The following is a 20,600-nucleotide window of genomic DNA, read 5'->3' as shown; positions in this document are numbered from 1 at the left end:
GGGAGAAAATAGTAAGGAAGACCTACCTTAGACTGGATGATCTAAAAAGGATTCCCTGAAAAGGAATGCTAAAATTGACACATGAAGGATACGTATGTCTGTCACATGAAAAGTGGGGTCAAGAGAATTCTAAGGAAACGAAAAGTGTGTGCTGAAGTCTGGAGGCAGCAAAGACTTGGATCCATTCCGGGAACTGAAGGAAACTGTGGAGGTTCTAGCCCAGTGAGGGTTGAAAGTGAGACAAGATGAAGCTGGAGAGCTGGGTAAGAACAAACCGGGAAGGGCCTCAGAGGCACTATTACGAAGTTCAGATTTTATTCCAAGGGCCATGGGAAGCCTCAGAAGGGTGTCAGTCAGGGAGGTAACATTTTATTGTTGAAAATATTCAAAGTGTGAGTAATTCACAGAAAGATGATCAGAGTAGCTGACAGCACTACAAACATACAACCACAACTAGTAGTAACAATGCACAGCTGTAACCAGGGATCTGTGCTTCTCCAAATATCAACCAACTCTAATCTTAACATGTAATCTGGGAGGAATCCTCAGTAAGTATTCGGAGAAGAAACAATTGGTCGAGGTAGTCTATAATGAAAAGCGAACCAGTTTAAAGAATCACAAGCCCCTAAAATTAGTCAGAAAGGAATTCTTCAAGTCATTTTGTCTGACTTGTTGGCGTAACTCTATGAACAATTCCAACTGTACAGCAGTTATTCCAGCTGCATCGGAGCCATTCCAAAGAGATGAGTATCTCAGCAGAGAATATGCTACAAGCCCAGTTTGTACATCTTAGTACTTGAGTAACTTCTTACAAATTGTAGGATTGTGGGCAAATTATTTAACTTCCCTTAGACTATTTTTCATTTGTAAAATATTGCCCATGCCTAGCAAAACTTAGATGCTCAATAAACGCCTGTTGAATGAATTTTATGAGATAGCTTTTTTGGCTCATTTTTTTTTCTTCCCTTCTTTCTACACTCCTCCCTTCCCCCCTCCCTTCTGGTTCCAAATTGCATGACAGTCAACGTTTCTAGGAAGACTTGAGCTAAAGGGAAAGTGATTGTTTCACTTCTTCAACTGGTATCCTTTTACCTATTTAATCACTTAGACTTGAAGATCCAGCTTAAATATCACTTAAATCCAGAAAACCTCAGCCCAAATAAATAATTGTAGTTTTGTTTTTCACAGACTCTAACAGTGTTGAACAGTTAGGTATTCGTTAACTAGTGTCCATACAAAAAATACACTTTCAAAACCTCAAGAGAATGTTCTAGTCAGTTTTCTTTACCAAACTGAATATTAAGTCTTTTGGAGTAACAAAATACAGGTCAGAAATGCCAAGTTCAAACTCCAGGAGTTTCTGTCTGTGACAAACAAAATATGGTACTACATTATGTAACTGTTAATAAGGTCATACAACATTAATCTGCCAGTTACATTGCACCGAGCGAAAGGCATCTGGTTGCAACACTGTTGCCACAGGCCTCTGATTACTCTGAGTTCCTTCCTGTGTTGCTGTTCTGCACAAATGTATGGCCTGCCATGGTGGCAGTGTGGAAACAAAGGAGAGGATATAAAATACTGACAAGCTACTGATTGTGAGATCATAATCGAGGCATACTAATAAATGAACTGAGGTATCATTTCATGTCATCTTCTCAGTGTGCTAAAAGGAGGCAGCCTAGAAGCAGCGGGTGACAGGCCAAGGGTCTTGAGTGCATGAACTCCTTTTAAGATTCTCACAAAGAAGAGATCTGCCTTCGCCACAACCAAACATCGCAACTTTGGTTATCCATGGTGTCTGGAACTTTCCACATGATCAATGTCTGTGGACTGATGCAACATATTTGTGGGTTTTGTAGCAGCCAAACCTTACTTCCAAATCCCAAAACTGCCTTCAGATCTAGACTTCTGGACTTGTTATTTGAATTCAAAGAAGCATGATTTAGTAATAGAAAGAAGCAGTCAATCAATTAGAATTAATAATACTGTGATGGCTGCCACAATATGCCAAAGGCTTTTAATGGTAGAGTCTGTTTTCATAATCGAACACAAAGATGACAGTACTGGTTCCTGCAAACTTTGGAAGCTACTGTCTAGGGAAGTTGGAACTTGTCTTACACCTCAGGCTGCCTCTTCGGTTAGTTGGAAAAAGGAAAATGGGAATGTGGTCTATTAAGTGATAAAAGCCTGTGTTAAATTAGCAATTCATATTTGTCTTTTACTAAGAATACAAGCTGCTTCTATAAAAGTCTATGAATTTTCCTGTTCTCAGATGCAGAAGAAATATAATCAAGTCCAAACTTCTAAATTTTCAGGCTCCAATTCCACCCATTGCTTTCACTTGAACTATTCCCTTCCCAATTGTACCAACGTCCTCTTGTCTTTCCTTTTGTAATAAAGTTTCCACATATCTCACTGTCTTGGATGATCTCTTCTGAGTAAACTACTTTAAATGTGATGCCTAACCGCAACAGAGAATAGGGGAGCATTTCTTCCCTGTTCTATAAACACTATACAGTGCCATAAACTGCAATAATGAAAACAAAGAGGAAGCGCTACAAATGCTTTTCACAATAGTGTACGGGAATATGCTGTCAGGACTGTTAATACTCTGATAACAAGCCATTAGAAAAAGCACTGTGAAAGATGGACTCTGAGAAGTCTAGACAGGGGAAGGCTGGTACCTTTTAAAAATGCTTTTACTACAACAACGAGGCCCTAACCCCAGGTATTAATATTAGAACCTGGCTATCCCTCTAATGAAACTGTTGAAGACAAGGTAGGTCTTCACAATTCTCAACATCTAAGATTCTTCTAACCAAAACTAGGGCTTCAGTTTCACCTTTGCATCTTCTTGGAGTCAGTTCAGCACTCTAATAATCAACAGGGTTTTGAATTCTGATATCTATTACTTAACATATACTAGCTTTGAGTTGCTTGCAAATTTAGCGAGCAAGCCTTCTACATCTTCATTTTATTCTTTAATCCATGTTGGAGCCTAGAGAGCATCATAATCATCTCAACCTATTCCTTTTAGTACTCATTCTGTATATCTTGCTTCCCCAAAAAGTAAATTAGAGTCATCGAAGAGTGCAAAAAAGCTGAGGAACTGAGTGAACAAGAGAGCCAGGTAACATGCAAAAGCTAGTAATAGGGTGGCAAGAGAAAACACAGAGAATCTTGGTGGGTGGCGTAGTTCAAGCCTGTTTTAAGATATCATGCAAAGCTTCCTGCATAGCACTGAGCTTTCCAAGGCACAGTCAGTGACCATGGATGGCACTGGGTAGCTGAATGAAGAACAGAAGTGTGAGGAATAAGCAGTGCTGCAGTTGGCTTAGGGCCACCCAGTCTAGACATGTGAATCCAGGTCTAGGGAGCACATTTCCATGATTAGCCCCTGCTAAGAAGGAGGTACAAGATGTTTTTCGTCCAGCAGAATACAAGCAGGGCACCACAAGGGCCAAAGGGCCAGAGTTGACACTCAAAATCACCTGAGCACCACTGGGAAGATCCCTCTCAGTTTTGCAATAAGACTTTAGGGTTCCAGAACATCCAGTTTATGCCACATGGCTCCTTCTATAACCAGTCAAAATGAGTAGGAGTGGGTTCATATCCTTCATGTTTACGACATCTAAACTCAATAATCATGACAAAGCTGATGTAAGTGAAGAACTATTGTTTATCAGCCAAGCTTCTCCTTGAAGACTCAGATTTAGAGCTTAAAGATTTTCTTTCTAGCTATCTACCTTTATTTCCAACTGTCCAGCACTCAAGATTTGAGGGAAATGAGAAGACTAATGCCCAGTGGGGAAGTAACTCCTCCTTGGCATCCGATTTTGATAATATCTCCCAGATGCTGAACACCTCAGTGGCAGCTCCAGCATTGGAAGGTTTATTGTACATGCTGGAGGCATTAGAATGAGGTAAGGGCAACTGCTTAAAGAACTCTAGGTGAGCTTATCACCATGGGTCTAGAGCAGACTAGACGTAGCCCTAGCAAGCCCAACAAAGACTACAAATCCAGAATGGCAACATGGTCCCAAACCCTGACCTCTAGGGACAAGATAGATTTCTTACATGACGAACCTCCTCCCTGCTAGATGGCATCCACTGATGATGTTTGCCCAGACAAGCAATGCTTGTAAGAACCTCCATACTCTGCTCCCTGCCTCCCATCCTAGTTTCATCTATGCTTTTCTTCCTTTCTCTCCAAATTTCAGCAGCTAAACTGGCCTTCCTTCAGTTCCTTATATATCCCAAGTTCTGTCTCCAACTGATTCTTCAAATGTTCTACTTCCACTATTGCCAATAAGCTCCTACCAGGATGATCACACTGTTAATAACTGTACACTCTGAACAATACAAATGGAAATTACATAAAACCATTAGAGAGTGTACAAAATCAGGCAGATTCTGGAGGGAGTAGACACTTGTAAGAAGGGTACAGCATGGGATGAGTTCCCCACTTTTGATGACCTTTGGTAGACCTTGGTCAGCGTTATGGGATGAGTGGTGGTGGTGGTGGTTGTGGTGGAACAGCTAAAACTCTGATAATGCTAAAGGTTTTCCAGAGTAGTAGTACCAATATAAATGCTCAGTATTAGCACATGAGAATTCCCATCACTCCACATCATCACCATTTGGTATTACAAGTTAATATAAATATAATAGCAATATAATAGAATTAGCTAGTCTAATGGGAAAATAGCCATGTCTCCTCATGGTTTCAATTTACATTTCCCTGATGAAAAGTGAGGTTGAACACACTTTCATGTTTGTTGGCCAGCTGGATATCCTCTTTTGAAAGTGCTTCCTTCCCCTCTTGCTTAGTTTTTCATTAGGCAGATATCTGTGCCTTTTTCATTAATTTGTATAAATTCTCCATATATTCTGGATAAAAACCCTTTGTTGATTATGTGTTGTATCTTCTCCTGATAAGGAAAATATTCAACACAGCCATTAAGGTCAGCAAACCGCTTTTTCCCTCCGGTTGGCAAAGCACCCCCAGCTCCCTCCTCCCCTCCTCCAGGCTCCTCTTGTGCCCTGCGCAGGCCGAAATGCCACATACCAAAGTAATATAAATTGCTCCCCTTGCTTGTGCTCAGGGCTCAGACCTTGGAAAATACTCCCCTCTGGGCCTGCCGGTGTGAAATAAAACCTCAGCACTCCAAGACCTCCGAGTGCTGCTTGGTTCTTCCTGTCAGTGACCCAGTCCAGGTTTTCCAGTATTTTCCGTAACACTCCCACTTTGTGACTTGTTCTTTCTCTCTCTGATTGTTGGCTTTTGACAAACAGGTTTTTAATTTTCATATAGTCAAATTTATCAATCTTTTCTTTTGTAATTTTACATTTTGAGACCTATTTAAGAAGTCTTTCCCTACCCAAGGTCAACATAATAGATTCCTATATTATCTAGAAATATTTTGCTTTAGCCTTTCATATTGAATCTATAATTACATGAACTGATTTTTGTTTATGGTGTTAGATCAGAGTAAAGTTCAATTTCTTCCATATAAGTATCCAATTTCTTCAGCACCATTTATTAAAAACACCTCCTGCCACGGATCCGTGGTGCCACCTTGTCATAAAACCATAGTGGTTCTCTCTGTATTGTGTTGCTCTATTTTTCAATCCTTGCACCAACATATACCTCATACAGGAAAGCAACTTCCCCCACTTTGTTCCTCTTCAATATTATCTTGATTATATTTTATCTTTGACATCTCAATATAGATTGGTTTGTCCAGTTTCACAAAAATAAATAAATAAATAACTTAAATCTAATCACAACTCTGGCTGGGGTTGATTTCAATATATTAATCAGTTTCAGAAGAATTGACATCTTTATAATATTGAGTCTTCCAATCCATATATATAGCATATTCCTCTATTTACTAGAGTATTATTTAATTTTTCAGTACTGTTTTATAGTTTTCTGCAAAGAAGTCCTACACTTTGTTGTGGGGGCGGTTGCTGTTGGATTCATTACTTGGTATTTGATATTTCTGATGCTACTGTAGATAGTGTGTGTGTATATATATTAATGTCCTTATCTAAGTCTCCTGCCAATGTATGGAAAAGATAAATTGATTTTTTACATGTATACTTTGGTTTTCTCTTTTTCCCCATTAGTTTCTTGAAAATACTGCTCTACTGTTATCTTGTTTGTATGCTGATGTTCTGAAGTCTGGTGGCAACCTGATTTTTTTCCTTTGTGACTTTTTCTTTTTGCCTGGGGACCCAGCACGAACCTTAGTATCTATGTGACCACCACACACACTTTCACACATGCAAATCTGCCTTCCCAACTTCTGGCATAGTTTTCTGACCCACAAGTTTCTAGTATCTGTGTACTTCCTCACAGTCTTCCTGTTTCCTTGACTATTATTTTCTTAACAACTCGAGATTTAACCTCATTTCATCCTGATCTGTTTTTTGTTCCAAGGCTTGCCTTGGATTTTCTTGTCCTGGTTTATCTATTCCTTTGCTAATAATCAAAATATCTGAGTGATATACTGCTTTAGTTTTACTTGGCCTGAGTGTAATGGCTGAGAATGTAACCCAAGAGGACAGGTTTCACAAGCAAGAGTAAGCCGCTGTCTGGTGTTTATTCAACAAGTGTTTAAAGAAAGAGAAAAAAAGTGGTTGTGATAATAGCATAGGGGAGTTAACTGAGAGAGGACTAAACCTCAGGCTCAGGCTAAACCTCAGGCTCAGGTTTCTTTTGATACTGTTTAGATGCTTAAAAGGAAATATAAGTATCTTCAAGGAATGCAAGAGGAACTTTTAAATAATGGGAGAGTTTTTTCAGGGAAAAAAGCTAGGAAACCTTTGAAAAAGTCTATTCATTATAAAGAAGACTGGTAAGTACTCACCAGTTTTTGTGAAACTTCCCAAGAAGAAAAATGATTTTCAAAAATGTAAGCTAAAAACAGTGGGTTAATAAAGATAAAGATGTAAAAATCAATACCAAAGATACTTTGTAATTGGTAAATAAAAAATAAGAAAAGATGTTAAGCAATTTGCTCAGAAGACCTAAAGATAGTATCTTGGAAGGCTAGTAATGACCTTTCTTAGACAATTCTTTCAAATGCATTTTTAAAATATTCTTCTAACTTCTATGTAGGAAATAATGAAGATTCCCTGATCTGAAGCATAAACTCATCCAAATAGCTAAGGAATAAAAAGTTACTATCAGGCCCTACTTTGTATCTTTCTAAACTGCCCTAATTGTACTGATTTCTAACTTCCCAGGTTGTAGCCCAAACACTGTCTTGCAAGTCAATTCTTACAACTTGAGATGCATTTTCTTATAGAGGTAAATTAGATATAAGGTTAGGTCCTAATGACCATTAAATCCACTCTGTATCTGAAATACAAATAACATTATTAAACCTAACCATCGTGTATAAGGAAGTTGGAATAAAGAAACTTGCTGAGACAAGGTCTCCTGTAGGGGAGAAGTGGGTGGTGTGGCTGGATGGGATGGAGGGGTAAGAACAGACTAAGAGCTCCAGAGGGTTGGGGTCTCCCAGAGTTCTCTTCTGGGCATACTTATACATCGCAGGCCAACTTTCTAGTTACTCTCTTATATTTGCAATACTAAAGGCACCCCAGGAGAAACAATTTCTCAAGCATTACTTTTCTTTGCTTAAGAGAGATGGCTTCTACACAGCAGTTTAGCTTAGTCACTTTTGATGTTGCCCAGGTAATACTTACCTGTAGTTCAACTTCCCGTTCTCTTTTGACATTAAGTAGCTGTTTTTGAAGAGATCTTATCTGTTCTCTTCCTTTTTCCTCCCTAGATGAAATAAGAATGATTTGTGTTTGAGCAAGGCTTCTCAAACTTTAGCATGCCCAAGGGCCACCTGGCCGTGAACCAATTCCTGGGCTGTACCTGGAGATTTTGATTCAGTTGTCTGGGGTGGGCCCTGCAATTGGCACCTCTTACAAGTTCCCAGGTGATACTAGTCCATGGAGCACACTTTCAGTAACACTTTTAAAAAGACCATGATTTGTTTTAGTATGTTGGAGGATTTTCTGGCTTATCAGTATTGTATCTAAGATAGCTGCCTCTGAGAAAAAGCTAAAAGGAGGAGAAATAGGAAGAAGAAGAAGAATCCTTTCTTGTCTGAGCACTTCACATATTCTTACCTCAAAATAACCTTAGGAGGTAGTCTCTATCATCATCCCTATTTTACAGATGAGGAAAATGCAGCTTAGAGAGCTGAAGTACACCTTGCCGTGGGGGACATGAGAATGTGCCTCACAGACCTCCCACTACAGGGGGTTACGTGAACCAGGGTCCCAGCTCCAGGCTCTGAAATCCTTCCCTGTGTGTACTCTGAGACCACACTTCCCCCACTGACTGCTACCAACCAATTTTTCCATGTGGCAGGGATATTGAGGGAGGCCATTCCTGGGAGACCCAGGACTCCTCTGATGGGTGACTTGGGCTCAAGGGCTCCCTGATGACCTTGCTAAACCATCCTTAGACTGCAGGACAGTCTCTTCCATCCAACATTCCCTCTTTTGTACAGCACTGCATCTGAAGACTTTCCTCTCACTCAGGTGCTTCCCCTGATAAAATCTTTACATAATCTCATCATTGCATCTATTAGAAGACACAGACTAACATAGTTGCCATGGTCACACAAACAGTAAATGGCAGAGCAGGATTCATACACAGTACTGCCTGAATGAGAACTTATACTTTATGTGATTGTTTCTGTTTGCTCTTAGAAACAGAATTCTGTTTATTTCCAGCAATCCCATTATTTAGGTTTAAAACAAACAAAATAATACAAGAATAAACAAAACAATAACTGCCTTAGCTCAGGCTGCTATTAAAAATATATATTAGATTGCTTATAAACAACAGAAATTTATTTCTCAGTTCTGGAGGCTATGAAGTTCAAGATGAAGGTGCCTTCATATTTGGTATTTGGTGAGAACCTGTTTCTAATAAAGTGTAAGGAAATATGATTTTTCCAGACTGCAAGATCTTAATATATTTACCTTCTATGCACCTTTTCTTCCAGAAGCTACAGAAAGACATGCTCCAACAAAATGAGGGATTACAAAAAAAAAAACAGGAAGAATGGGGGTCTAGGAAACAGGGTCAAAAGTGAGTTGAAGGAGATGAAGGGAAGGCCCAGGACACTTGCAGTGCAGCAGGCCCTAGGAGCAACCGGCACAAATAGGCAGGAGAACAGAAGAAAGTCTCAAAAGGTCTTCAGCAAGAATCTTGTTAAATTAGTTTAGCAAGAATCCTCTGGCTGCCATCCAAAGACAAACAACAACAAATGTTGGCGAGGCTGTGGAGAAAGGGGAACCCTCCTACACTGCTTGTGGGAATGTAAGTTAGTTCAACCATTGTGGAAAGCAGTATGGAGGTACATCAAAATGCTCAAAACAGACCTACCATTTGACCCAGGAATTGCACTCCTAGGAATTTACCCTAAGAATGCAGCAATCAAGTATGAGAAAGATCAGTGCACCCCTATGTTTATCGCAGCACTATTTACAATAGCCAAGAATTGGAAGCAACCTAAATGTCCATCGATAGATGAATGGATAAAGAAGATGTGGTACATATACACAATGGAATACTACTCAGCCATAAGAAGAGGGCAAATCCTACCATTTGCAGCAACATGGATGGAGCTGGAGGGTATTATGCTCAGTGAAACAAGCCAAGCGGAGAAAGAGAAATACCAAATGATTTCACTTATCTGTGGAGTATAAGAACAAAGGAAAAACTGAAGGAACAAAATAGCAGCAGAATCACAGAACTCAAGAATGGACTAATAGGTACCAAAGGGAAAGTGACTGGGGAGGATGGGTGGGTAGGGAGGGATAAGGGGGGGGAAGCAGAAGGGGGGTATTAAGATTAACATGCATGGGGGGGTAGGAGAAAGGGGAGGGCTGTACAACACAGAGAAGACAAGTAGTGATTCTACAACATTTTGCTATGCTGATGGACAGTGACTGTAAAGGGGTTTGAAGGGGGGACCTGGTATAGGGGAGAGCCTAGTAAACATAATATTCGTCATGTAAGTGTAGATTAGTGATACAAAAAAAAAAAAAAAAAAGGCAGTTCCTGTGTGGTAACCTCCAATGAGTTCTACACAAGGGTATAAAGGGCATATAAAAGTGTAGGCAAAGGGTCTGTTTGTGTTTATACAGAGGATCAAAGCCTAATTGGGCTACCCCGAAAATGAACTAAGATATGATATGAAAAAGAACTTCCAACATCAGCACTCCCTGGAAGACTCATGCCAGAAGATGATCATCAAAAAACCCCAACAAAGATCCACGCACTGCTACAGCTGTAGATGCACTCATCCCACCAGTTCCTGGACTTGCCATTGGAATGAAGAAGGAGATATCTAAGCTGGCCTGTGCATACAGTAAAACAACAAATTTGACTGGATCTATACTGTTGGAACTCAAACAAGAATTAGGAGAAATGCAAATTGTAGCGCTCCAAAATCTTACAACTACAGACTATTTACTGTTAAAAGAACATAAGGGATGTGAACATTCCCCAGGAATGGGTTGTTTTAATTTGTCTGATTTCTCTAAGACTGTTCAAGTTCAGTTGGACAATATCCACCATATCATAGATAAGTTTTCACAAATGCCTGAGGTGCCTAACTGGTTTTCTTGGTTTCACTGGAGATGGCTGGTAATTACAGGTATGCTTTGGTTATGTAACTATACTCCTATTATGTTAATGTGTGTGCGCAATTTAATTAGTAGTTTAAAACCTATACATGCTGAAGTTACTCTACAAGAAGATATGTCAAAGAAATAATCAATCTTCCCGTGTTTTCTTCCGCCTGCTACTTCTATAGCTTTTCTTCTTCCTTCCTAATTACAACCCTTAAATAGAATTCGTGCCTCATATCAAATTTACCAAGTATCATAATTCTTCCAAGTGGTAAAGATACCTCAAGACAAATGCTGGGCATAGAAGCCACAGGGCATAAATATGCAAAGAAGTAAAAAGCTAACCTTTTCAAACAATAAGAATTTTCTCTCACTTACCAACTTTACATTTCCCTGTATGGCCCCAGAAGATGACTGGTTAGCCAGAGACGGGTAAGATTCCTCAAGGGAGGAGCAACCTAAGACAGGCACAGTCACAGGGGGGCCATCAGGTGAGAAAATGGGGATCAACAGAGGTGAGGCTTAGAACCTCACCCCCCCTGTTCTGAGAGAAATCTTCTGCATACGTGGATGTTTTATTGCCCTTGTCTAGCTTGGATTAACACATAGTCTACAGGCACACACCTGATCATCTACATTTGCTCTCTTACAACACTAAACTATGTTTTCTACCTTTATCTTGTATCTACCTACCACTTCAGCATTTTATTAAAAATAATAATAATAAAGAGAGAAATGTGGTATTCACATATAAATGAAGTATAAAAATCAAATGAGTATTCATATTTGAACTGACTGTTTATAGTTCATAATGCATGAGCAAAACCGAAAGTTTCTGTGATGACTGCCCTTGTACTGTTCACCATGTAACTTATTCACTATGTAAGAATTTGTTCTCCATGTAAGAACTTGTTTGTTAGCCTCAGAAGATTGGAGACTGACGAAAATTAGGCTTGGGGTGGATTAATGATTGTGCATTGAGCATTGACTCCCCTATACAGAATTTTATTGTTGTTAACAACCATTTGATCTATAAATATGAGAGATGCCCTCACAAACAAACAAACAAAAAAAAAGTACACACTTCCAATTGTAAAATAAATAAGTAACCGGAATGTAATGTATAACATAAGGAATATAGTCAAAATATTGTAACAACTTGGTATGGTGATAGCTGGTACCTAGAATTATCATGTATATAAATGTTGAATCACTATGTTGTACACCTGAAACTAATGTAATGTAATACTGTGTGTCAACTACCTTTCAACAAAAAATAATTATCTACAAAAAAAAAAGAAGGAATCCTCTACCCTTTATGTCTCTTAGCAATTTTCCATCCACTGACTCCCTGACTTTTGTCCTTGGCTATAAATCCCCAGCTGCCTTTGCTATATTTGGATTTGAGCCAGATCTGTCTCCCCTACTGCAATAGTCTTGACATCTGTAATAGTCCTGAAAAAAGTCTTCCTTACATTTTAAAAAGTATCATTATAATTAGCATATAAACAGCATATAAACTAAACATACTCTTTACAAAAGAAACAAAATTATATCTCAATAAAGCTTATTTAATAAACTGAATAGAAAATCTTATCTTATACCCTTCACTAAACTGCATGTGACTTTAAAAATGCCAGTCACACAATACTTAAAATACAAAACACTATTTATTATTAATTTGCCCAAATCAGAAAATAATTTTCCAGTTGAAATAAATCTAAATCTATGCCTATCTAATAGAAAGAAAATTAAAAGGAAAAACTATTATAATCATATATATAAAGTTAATCACTGGCAACCTACATTAAGACTATTTTCTTCTTATGTAGCAGTATACATATTTCTTTCTTGATAGGCTTTTTTGAAATTACAAATAATTTGAAATAATTAAAAATAATTTCAAACACTGTAATCTTTCAAAACAGAATAGGAATGTATAAGGAAAAAGTAGACAATCTGCCATCTCCCTTTTCCCCTCCAATACCATCCCTGATGTAACCAGTGTTAACCCTTTTGATGTAGATCTTTCCGTATCTTTCTCTATGCTTTTACATATGAGTGAGATTTTTTAAAATAAAAGTCATACTATATACACAACATTAACTTTTTTTCACTTATCTATGTACAAGGACCATCCCTCCAGATCATAGAGCTCTAATTCATTCTTCTGATTATGTTGAATTTCTGAAAGTATAAAAACCTTTGGAATTAGTTGAAAGGCTCTGGGAAAGAAAACTTTGCTTGGCATTCTTTTTATTGTCACTTGTATTGTTCAGGGACTTTCAGTGAACTCAGTCAAAAGAAAGATTACTACAGAATAGGAGGACGGTTCTTGATACAATGTAGACACAGGTAATTAAAGCCTAGAAATCTGAATTATTGTCCCAGCAGAACTAGGAATAGAATCCAAATTTCTGACTTCTAGTTGCCTTTCCTGGGAAGCATAAATATGATTTGCTTTAGAAATCAAGGACTCCTAGTAAGAGTTTTATAGCACTTTAAAATACAACAAACCAAACAAATCTAACATTACTCTGACCTGGCAATGATATCATGGAAATGTATTTTGTCTTCCCTCTCTTTGTTCAAAGCTTTCAGGAGATTGGTGAAAGTGCCTGAATCTTGCAACTCCTCCATGGTATCTGTAATTATATCACTGAAAAATTGCCTATAAGGAGAAACAAAAAAGATGAATTAATAAGATAGACTTCCTTATATTCACAAAGGGCTAACTTATAGAAGTCAGTAAGTTAAGAACCAGGAGGAACATCATAACCAAACTGGAATCATTCCTGGAATGCACAAATAGTTTAGTATTAGAAAATCTATTAATTTATCACAGTAATAAAAGCAAGAGAGAAAAACCATATGATCACCACAACAGATGCAGAAAAGGCATTTGGCAAAATCCAGCACACCCTCTTCATTTTAAAACAAACTACAAAAACTCTTCACAAGCTAGAAATGAGAACTTCCTTAACCTGAAAAAGCTTACATACCAAGGACTAACAAATATTGAATGTATGATATGTCACTATGTATACCACATATGCATACAACATTTAAAACCATGTAAAAGGATATGTATTTTTTAATTAGATATATATATATATACCTAATAAAGGTATCACAAGATGTAATAAAATAAACACCAAATTCAGAAGAGAGTTTATATTTGTGGGAAAGAGTGAGAGGACTAGGATTCAGTTATGTCTTAAGTATTTTATTTAAAAAAGCTCTAAAGCAATCATGATAAAATGTTGAGATTTGGTGGTTATATATGTAAGTATTCATTATTTCATTTATATTTTTCTACAATTTGGAAACACTTCATAATTTTGAAAAAGTTAAATCATATAAAAATGTTTTTAGAGAGCTAATAAAATTCTCACATTTTAGAGATGAGTAAATCCAGGTTCAGAGAGGCTAAATGACTTGCCCAATGTCACATAACTAATTTGATAAAGAGCTAGAACTATATAATCCAGGTTCCCTTATTCCTAGTCAGGAAATTATCATAGGTAGAGAATTTTTCAAAGTGTTATTTAATGTTTTGATACAGAATCAGCAAGAATTATACTTACTATTTCACATAGTAATTTATTAACAGTTCACACAGAAAGATTCAACTAAATTTTTTTAAAAAGTACACTGAAATCAAGAAACCAGTTGAAAAGATAGGAGCCATCACATTGAGAATGAAAGGACATTAACAAAATCTGGCAGTTATAAGCAGTACACTTTTCTGTCATGTATAAGATTCTGAGTCAGACTGATTTTCATAAGAGACAATACCCTTCTGGTGAGGGTCTAATGCAGGGGTTGGCAAACTTTTTCTGCACAGGACAAATAGTAAACATTTTTGGCTCTGCAGGCCATAGATTTTTCTGTTGCAACTACTCAACTCTGCTGTTGCAGCATGACGGCAGCCACAGAGAGTATATAACAAATGAGCAATGCTGTATTCCAATAAAATTTATTTCAGTAACAGACCACAGCCCAGACTTGGCTAGTGACCCTGGGTAATTGCTATAAATTCTTACTAAAAATCCTTACCATAATGTTACACCCTCTTTTAAATTTAATGAGCTTCTTTGTCAGCAAACTAGCTGACAACAAAAGTTGAATGAGACGATGTAAATTGAGACTGCCTTTAAGAAACCCTCATGATTTTTAAACTGTTTCAACGCAGCTTAAAATTTGGCTACTTTGATGATATCTATCTCTTATGACTGGATAGAGCCTCACAATAGCTACCAATTTGCGCCAGGCACTTGGTGAAAGCCTTATTTCTAATCCTCACACTAATGTAAATTTGCTAGCATTATACTAATTTTTAAAAATTGGAAACAGGCTTGATCACTTGCCCAAGATCATATAACCACTATACTTTCAATTGTACACACTTCCTCCAGACAGTCTTTAATCCTCTTTCTTACCAGCAGTCACTTAGGATATTATGATCAATCTATAAACCCATGAAGCCATCTGTCACCTTTGCAGCCATTCTTCATCCATCTATAAATATATTATTTCCAAGTATGCTCTCCTTCCTTACCTGTCAATTTGAATTTTCTTCAGTGTCTCCATGGTCATTATGATCTGACTTGTGGGTTTTTTTAAGACGAGATCTTGCATTTTGTTAAACTCGTTGGCAAATTGGTTTCCATGTCTGATTTCTGGCAATTTAGGTTCTTCTTTAGATAAGAATGAACTGGATATCTTTGAAGTTTTTGAGACCTTGGAAAGTTTTTCTAAGCTTTTTCCTTCTAAATTCGTTTCTTTGCTTTTCTTCTAAAAACAAGAAATCACGTTCTATATAAGACATATTTTAAGAGAGTAAGAAACAATGCCACAGGAGGGCCTCTGCGTACATTTTTCAATCTCATCTTCTCCCCCTTGTATTTCATACTACAAGAAAATTACCCCTTCTTCAGCCATACAAAACACCATGCCCTGCTTTTTTCATATACTCCTAACTTTAGATAACATTCTCTGTCTCTTGTCATTTCCCAATTTACCTGGTAAACTTCTGGACAATCATCAAAGGTAAAGTTATTTGCAAAATATTCCTATTAGCAGACATTTACCATATTATAATTATTTGTATAGATAGCTTCGGTAGATTGTAAATTCTATGAGGGAAGGGACAGTGTCTTAGAGATCTCTGTTCAACTCAAATTGTTTTTTGAGTAAGGATAATAAATGTGGCCATTTTTAAAGCCCCACTACTCAGAAAAATCCCTAGTGTATCATAAAGACACAAATGTCCATTGAGTATGTGAATATGAAATATTAATGAAAGGAGGGCAGAAGCTGATGGCATGTTTAGTGGTGTGGTATAGATTTTGAAGGTCATGAGGGGAAAGTCAAAATAATTAATTTTTCAGAACCAAACTTGACACTAAGGGTTAGGCATCACCATAGAACAGCATATGTCTTTTAATTGATGACTCCTATTTAATCTGTGACTAAAATCTCGAGCTATTAAGAGGTCGTATAACAAGATTATGCATATGGACTCTGAGACCAGACTTCCTTATTTGAATCCTGCTCCATCTTTTATAAAACCATATTGACTTCAGGTAACTACTTAATACCTCTGTGCCTCCATTTTTCCATTGGTAAAATAGGGATAACAGTACCTGCCCTCATAGAGTTATGATGAGGATTAAATAAGTTAATATACATAAAGCATTTAGAACTATACACAGAATTATGTAAGTGCTGCATTTATTATGATTACTTAAATTCTTGGGCTGATCCTATGAACAGAAGAAAGGTTTGTCTGCATATTGATATATAAAGTCTAGGTCTTCCTTAGCTATACTTCAACTAGCCCAGAAACGTTAAAAAGAACTATCCTTGGAGGGGTTAATAAACACAGACTCAACAGCATTTTTCTTTGTATTAACAATTAGCCAGGATTTAGATCTGAGGGAAACATTTGCAGGTAAGTACAAAACAAAATGCTGTCTTAAATAAGAATTAAAGTTTAAAATATGCCTTTAAGTTAGAATTGATATGACTGACTACAAAGAGAATAGAACCCATAGAATTTCAACAATTAAACTGAAACTTACCTGGACATAAGGAAAACCTTAAGTATATGGCTATTAAATAATATGGTTATTTTTTTAGATTTTTGTCTAGGGAGGCAATTTGTCTAGGGGAAAATAGAAGGCCTAGGACGCTCTGTATTTCTGATTTCCCTATTTTTCCTCTACCTTTATGCTTGGGCATCTGGAAAAGGAAGCAAATGTGTCAAGCAACCTGATTTAAGGATAACTAAAGAAATATGAATTTTTAAAGAACAGACTTAAAGTAACTAACTAAATATTTTAATCTGTTCATTAAAAAGGACTTTTATATAGCATACACTACGTACAAGGTAGGGTATTAGACCCTAAGGGAAAAGATAAAACAAACAGTATTCCTTGCAGCAGAGCTCTTTGCAAATTTTGGTCCAATTATTTCCACTTCTGGTAGAACCTGGTACATTAGTATATTTTTCATCATTCCATTCTGTAATTCTAATAAGTGAAACTCTATTTGCAGATGTCCTTAGCTATCAAAAAGGCTATAAAAGAGAGATAATGCTACCTAACCTCTCATCCCAAGACTGTGATAAAGCTAAACAATGTGTTTAGGCTAAATAAGACTTTGGAGAAATAAAACATCCACATACAGATCAAGGTTTTAAAATACATATCCGATGCCCTACAGGGCAATGGCATCATCAAATTCATGAGTTAGAGTAACTACTATGAAGTAAAAAACAAAAAATCATTTTGAGATTCACAATTTTTAAGTTATGGAACTAACATATTGAGAAAGGGACTTTTAAGCTGCTATTAATTAAAATAAGAGTGCAAGCCTTTATTATTTATATTACTATAAAATCATAAGGAGGGCCTCTGTTAAATCAGAAAATTTTGTGGGTAAAGATCACTATCATAAACCAGAATAAAACAGTGCACAAGTTGCACTCTTATTTTCTGGAGTGGCGAGTGCTGCTGAATGATGTTTATAAATTTGGCCTTTTTATTCTCTTGAGTTTCTATCATGGCAAATTACCTTTTTCTAAACCTAAGAGTGAAGTATCATAATGGGATTTCAACTTGCAAACTGAATAGCTTCCTTTTATTTTTGATTCTTACTGAAAGATGAAATAAATAGGAAGGAAACACTAGTCTCTTCTGTACTATTTGTTAACTAACTTATATATTGATTAGACTTTTGTTGTAAGTGCCTTGAAAGGCTTGGTTCTTGGGTTTCTAATCTCTTTGCTTTTCATACAATTGACAAGTTAATTTACTATAAAATTCCTATAATACCCATTAATATTGTTTTAAAACTACCCCAAAACTCACAGAATGTTAGCATTGAAAAGGGTCATATAGATCATTTAGTAAAAACTCCATCACATTTTACAAATGAGAAAACTAAGACCAAGAAGGTGACAGGAATTGCTCCTAGCACTCAACTAAACCACAAAGGTCTCCTGACTCCAAATCCAATGTTTTATTAAATCTTGTATAAACTTATAAACTCTAATAAAAGCTTTCCAAACCCATAATATACATGTAATAATTTCTAAGTTGTAAGGGGAAATTGAAGGGAAATTTAAGTATCTAGTTGCAATAAATATGGATTTCTTTTTTATTAGACATGGAAAGCAATGTCCCTCATTTATGTAGCAATTTTCATTTGTCAGAGAATCAAAAATAAGAATACATTCTGTACATATTATAACGCAATTTTGCTAAACTTAATGTATATTTGTATTTGTAAATTGTTTTATATCCACAACCTAAGTTATTAAAATTTATAAGAGCTTAAGAATTTATAGAGATTTTGCTCCCTACCAAGTTTTTTAATAACTCAATGATGTTCCAAAACATCACTGAAAATGTAATGACTGACACAATCATGCAGCTGGATACTCACAATGGCCGGTTGCAAAATACTCAGCAATGACAACAGTTGTTTTAGATTAAATGAATGTTGAGAGAGTCCAGTTAAATTTCCTCCCCCTCAAGTTCAGTTAGCTTTTAGCAGCTGAGAAATAGAAGGTGGGGCAATTTGATTTGTCTGATCTCAGTATATATACTGTATTTATTTTTACTTAATTCTAGACCTTTCTGAACAGTGCCAATATATTGGAAAAAAAGGATATTCTGACTGGTAATGTACCTTAACTATTGTTATTTTTCTCCATCAATTGAGAGCACGTGTCTCAGGTAATTATTATAGCCCTTTATTTGCAATAAAGGTGCTATTTCCCATGTTATATTTAGTGGCATAGATACTATAAATGATGGAGAAATAAGAAGGAAGCAAAAATTAAACAATGGCGAGTGTATGTACCAAACTATTTCTTCTTCTTTCATATGGAACTGGCATGATATAGTTTAGAATAGAGAGCTGATCTGTGGTATCCTCCAGAACTGCAGAGATCCTCAGCACATCAAGAATGGAGAGTGGCTCCAGGACTTCTGGGATGACTTCTGTGTCTGTTTCTTTAGCGGCTTCTTTTTCTTCTACAGCACTAGGTGGTTCACCTGTCACTGACACAGTCATCTCAGAATGCCAAACATTTGGAGGAACATTTGTGGCTTCCAGTTGGCTTCTAAAAAGAATAAAGAAAACATAAGTCAGTCACCAAATGCTTAAAAATTACTTATAAGCACAGGCAACAAATAGATTGGCTCCTGTGATGTCCATACTGTTGTGTAATAGAACCAAGATGAAGAATAAAAGTAGGAGTTTGTATGTGATTCTGCTAAATACCTCCCAGTGACATTTTGGCCAACCAAAGGCAAGGAACTTACTGTTTAATAATTATAGGTAGCCCATAGTATTTGGCTATGCTTAACCAATTTGAATTTGAGCCCAAATTAACTTTTTTCTAGCAACATCTTTAGATGCTAACTAAAAGTGTCTCATGATTAGTGAAAAACAATGTGGTAGCTAGTTCCCAAGGTAGCCCATATGACGTTCAGCTTCCTGTATTCATGTCCTACTGTAGTCTCCATGACACTGAATAGAACTAAGAATATTGTGGGTTTCAAGACTAGATGAAAACAAATTTTGCAGCTTTTCCCTCACTCTCTCATATATGTCACTCTGTGGGAAGCCAGCTGCCTTGTCAGGAGGACGTTCAAGCAGTTCTGTGAAGAAGTTCGTGAGGGTGAGGAACTTAGGCCTCTTGCCAATAGCCAGCATCACCTTGCCAGCTCTGTAAGTGAGCCATCTTGGAATGGGATCCACCAGCCCATGTCAAGTCTTCAGATGATTGCAACCCTGGCCAATTTCAGCATATGAAAGACCCTAAGCCAGAACCATCCAATTAGTAAGCTGCTCCCAAATTCCTGACCCACAGAAACTGTGAAGTAATAAATGTTTACATTTTGAGTTACTAAGTTTTGGGGTAATTTGTTAAACAGCAATAGATAAACCATACACAGAAAAACTTAACATAAGGCATAATTTAAATAAACACACACACACAGAGTAAACCACAATTTTGAACATACTTTTCCATTCTTCTTGAGTTAGTTTTGTTAACTTCTAGGGAACATTTATAGTCTCACAAAAATGCAGTCACCTAATTGGGAAAAAACATTGAGATTAGTTTACAGGAGAATTGAATGACATTTAAATTATTTCTATGCTCTTTCCATAAGAGAAAATTAAAGAATTACAAGAGCTGTAGCTTATCCCTTCTTTTTGCTTATTAGAGCAGTCGCAGAGATGGAACAGCCACTGACTTCGCGAGGTGCAGGTATCTTATGTAGTCAGCTTAATTATTGGCAGATAAATGCAATCTTTGTCTTCTTAAGGTAAATTAACACTCAGCATGGTTTCATTTTTTATTGTATTCTGATTTCTAATTGATATACTCCACATAATACTTT

The 20,600-nt window shown here is 36.8% G+C and overlaps 1 protein-coding gene across 9 annotated transcripts in view; it reads right to left on the bottom strand.

The window, feature by feature from the left end:
* IQCG (IQ motif containing G) overlaps nt 1–20,600 on the bottom strand; it is a 42,194-nt gene that overhangs the window by 10,774 nt on the left and 10,820 nt on the right. For 4 of the 9 annotated variants that reach the window (XM_036904884.2, XM_036904875.2, XM_036904909.2 and 1 more), the window contains exons 2-6: nt 20,190–20,290; nt 19,051–19,312; nt 15,239–15,474; nt 13,220–13,348; nt 7,723–7,804 (exon numbers count right to left, since the gene is read on the bottom strand). In XM_036904884.2, coding sequence (XP_036760779.2) covers nt 7,723–7,804; nt 13,220–13,348; nt 15,239–15,474; nt 19,051–19,312; nt 20,190–20,227 — 747 coding nt within the window. In that variant the 5' untranslated portion in view covers nt 20,228–20,290. The remainder of the gene's footprint in view (nt 1–7,722; nt 7,805–13,219; nt 13,349–15,238; nt 15,475–19,050; nt 19,313–20,189; nt 20,291–20,600) is intronic. The other 5 variants (XM_057503648.1, XM_057503649.1, XM_036904902.2 and 2 more) reach the window with 3 other exon arrangements.

The sequence above is a fragment of the Manis pentadactyla genome, chromosome 1 (genome assembly GCF_030020395.1).
Source record: "Manis pentadactyla isolate mManPen7 chromosome 1, mManPen7.hap1, whole genome shotgun sequence".
Taxonomy (NCBI): Eukaryota; Metazoa; Chordata; class Mammalia; order Pholidota; family Manidae; genus Manis; species Manis pentadactyla.
The sequence above is the reverse complement of the archived record's forward strand: the minus strand, read 5'-3'. Positions and strand labels throughout refer to the sequence as shown.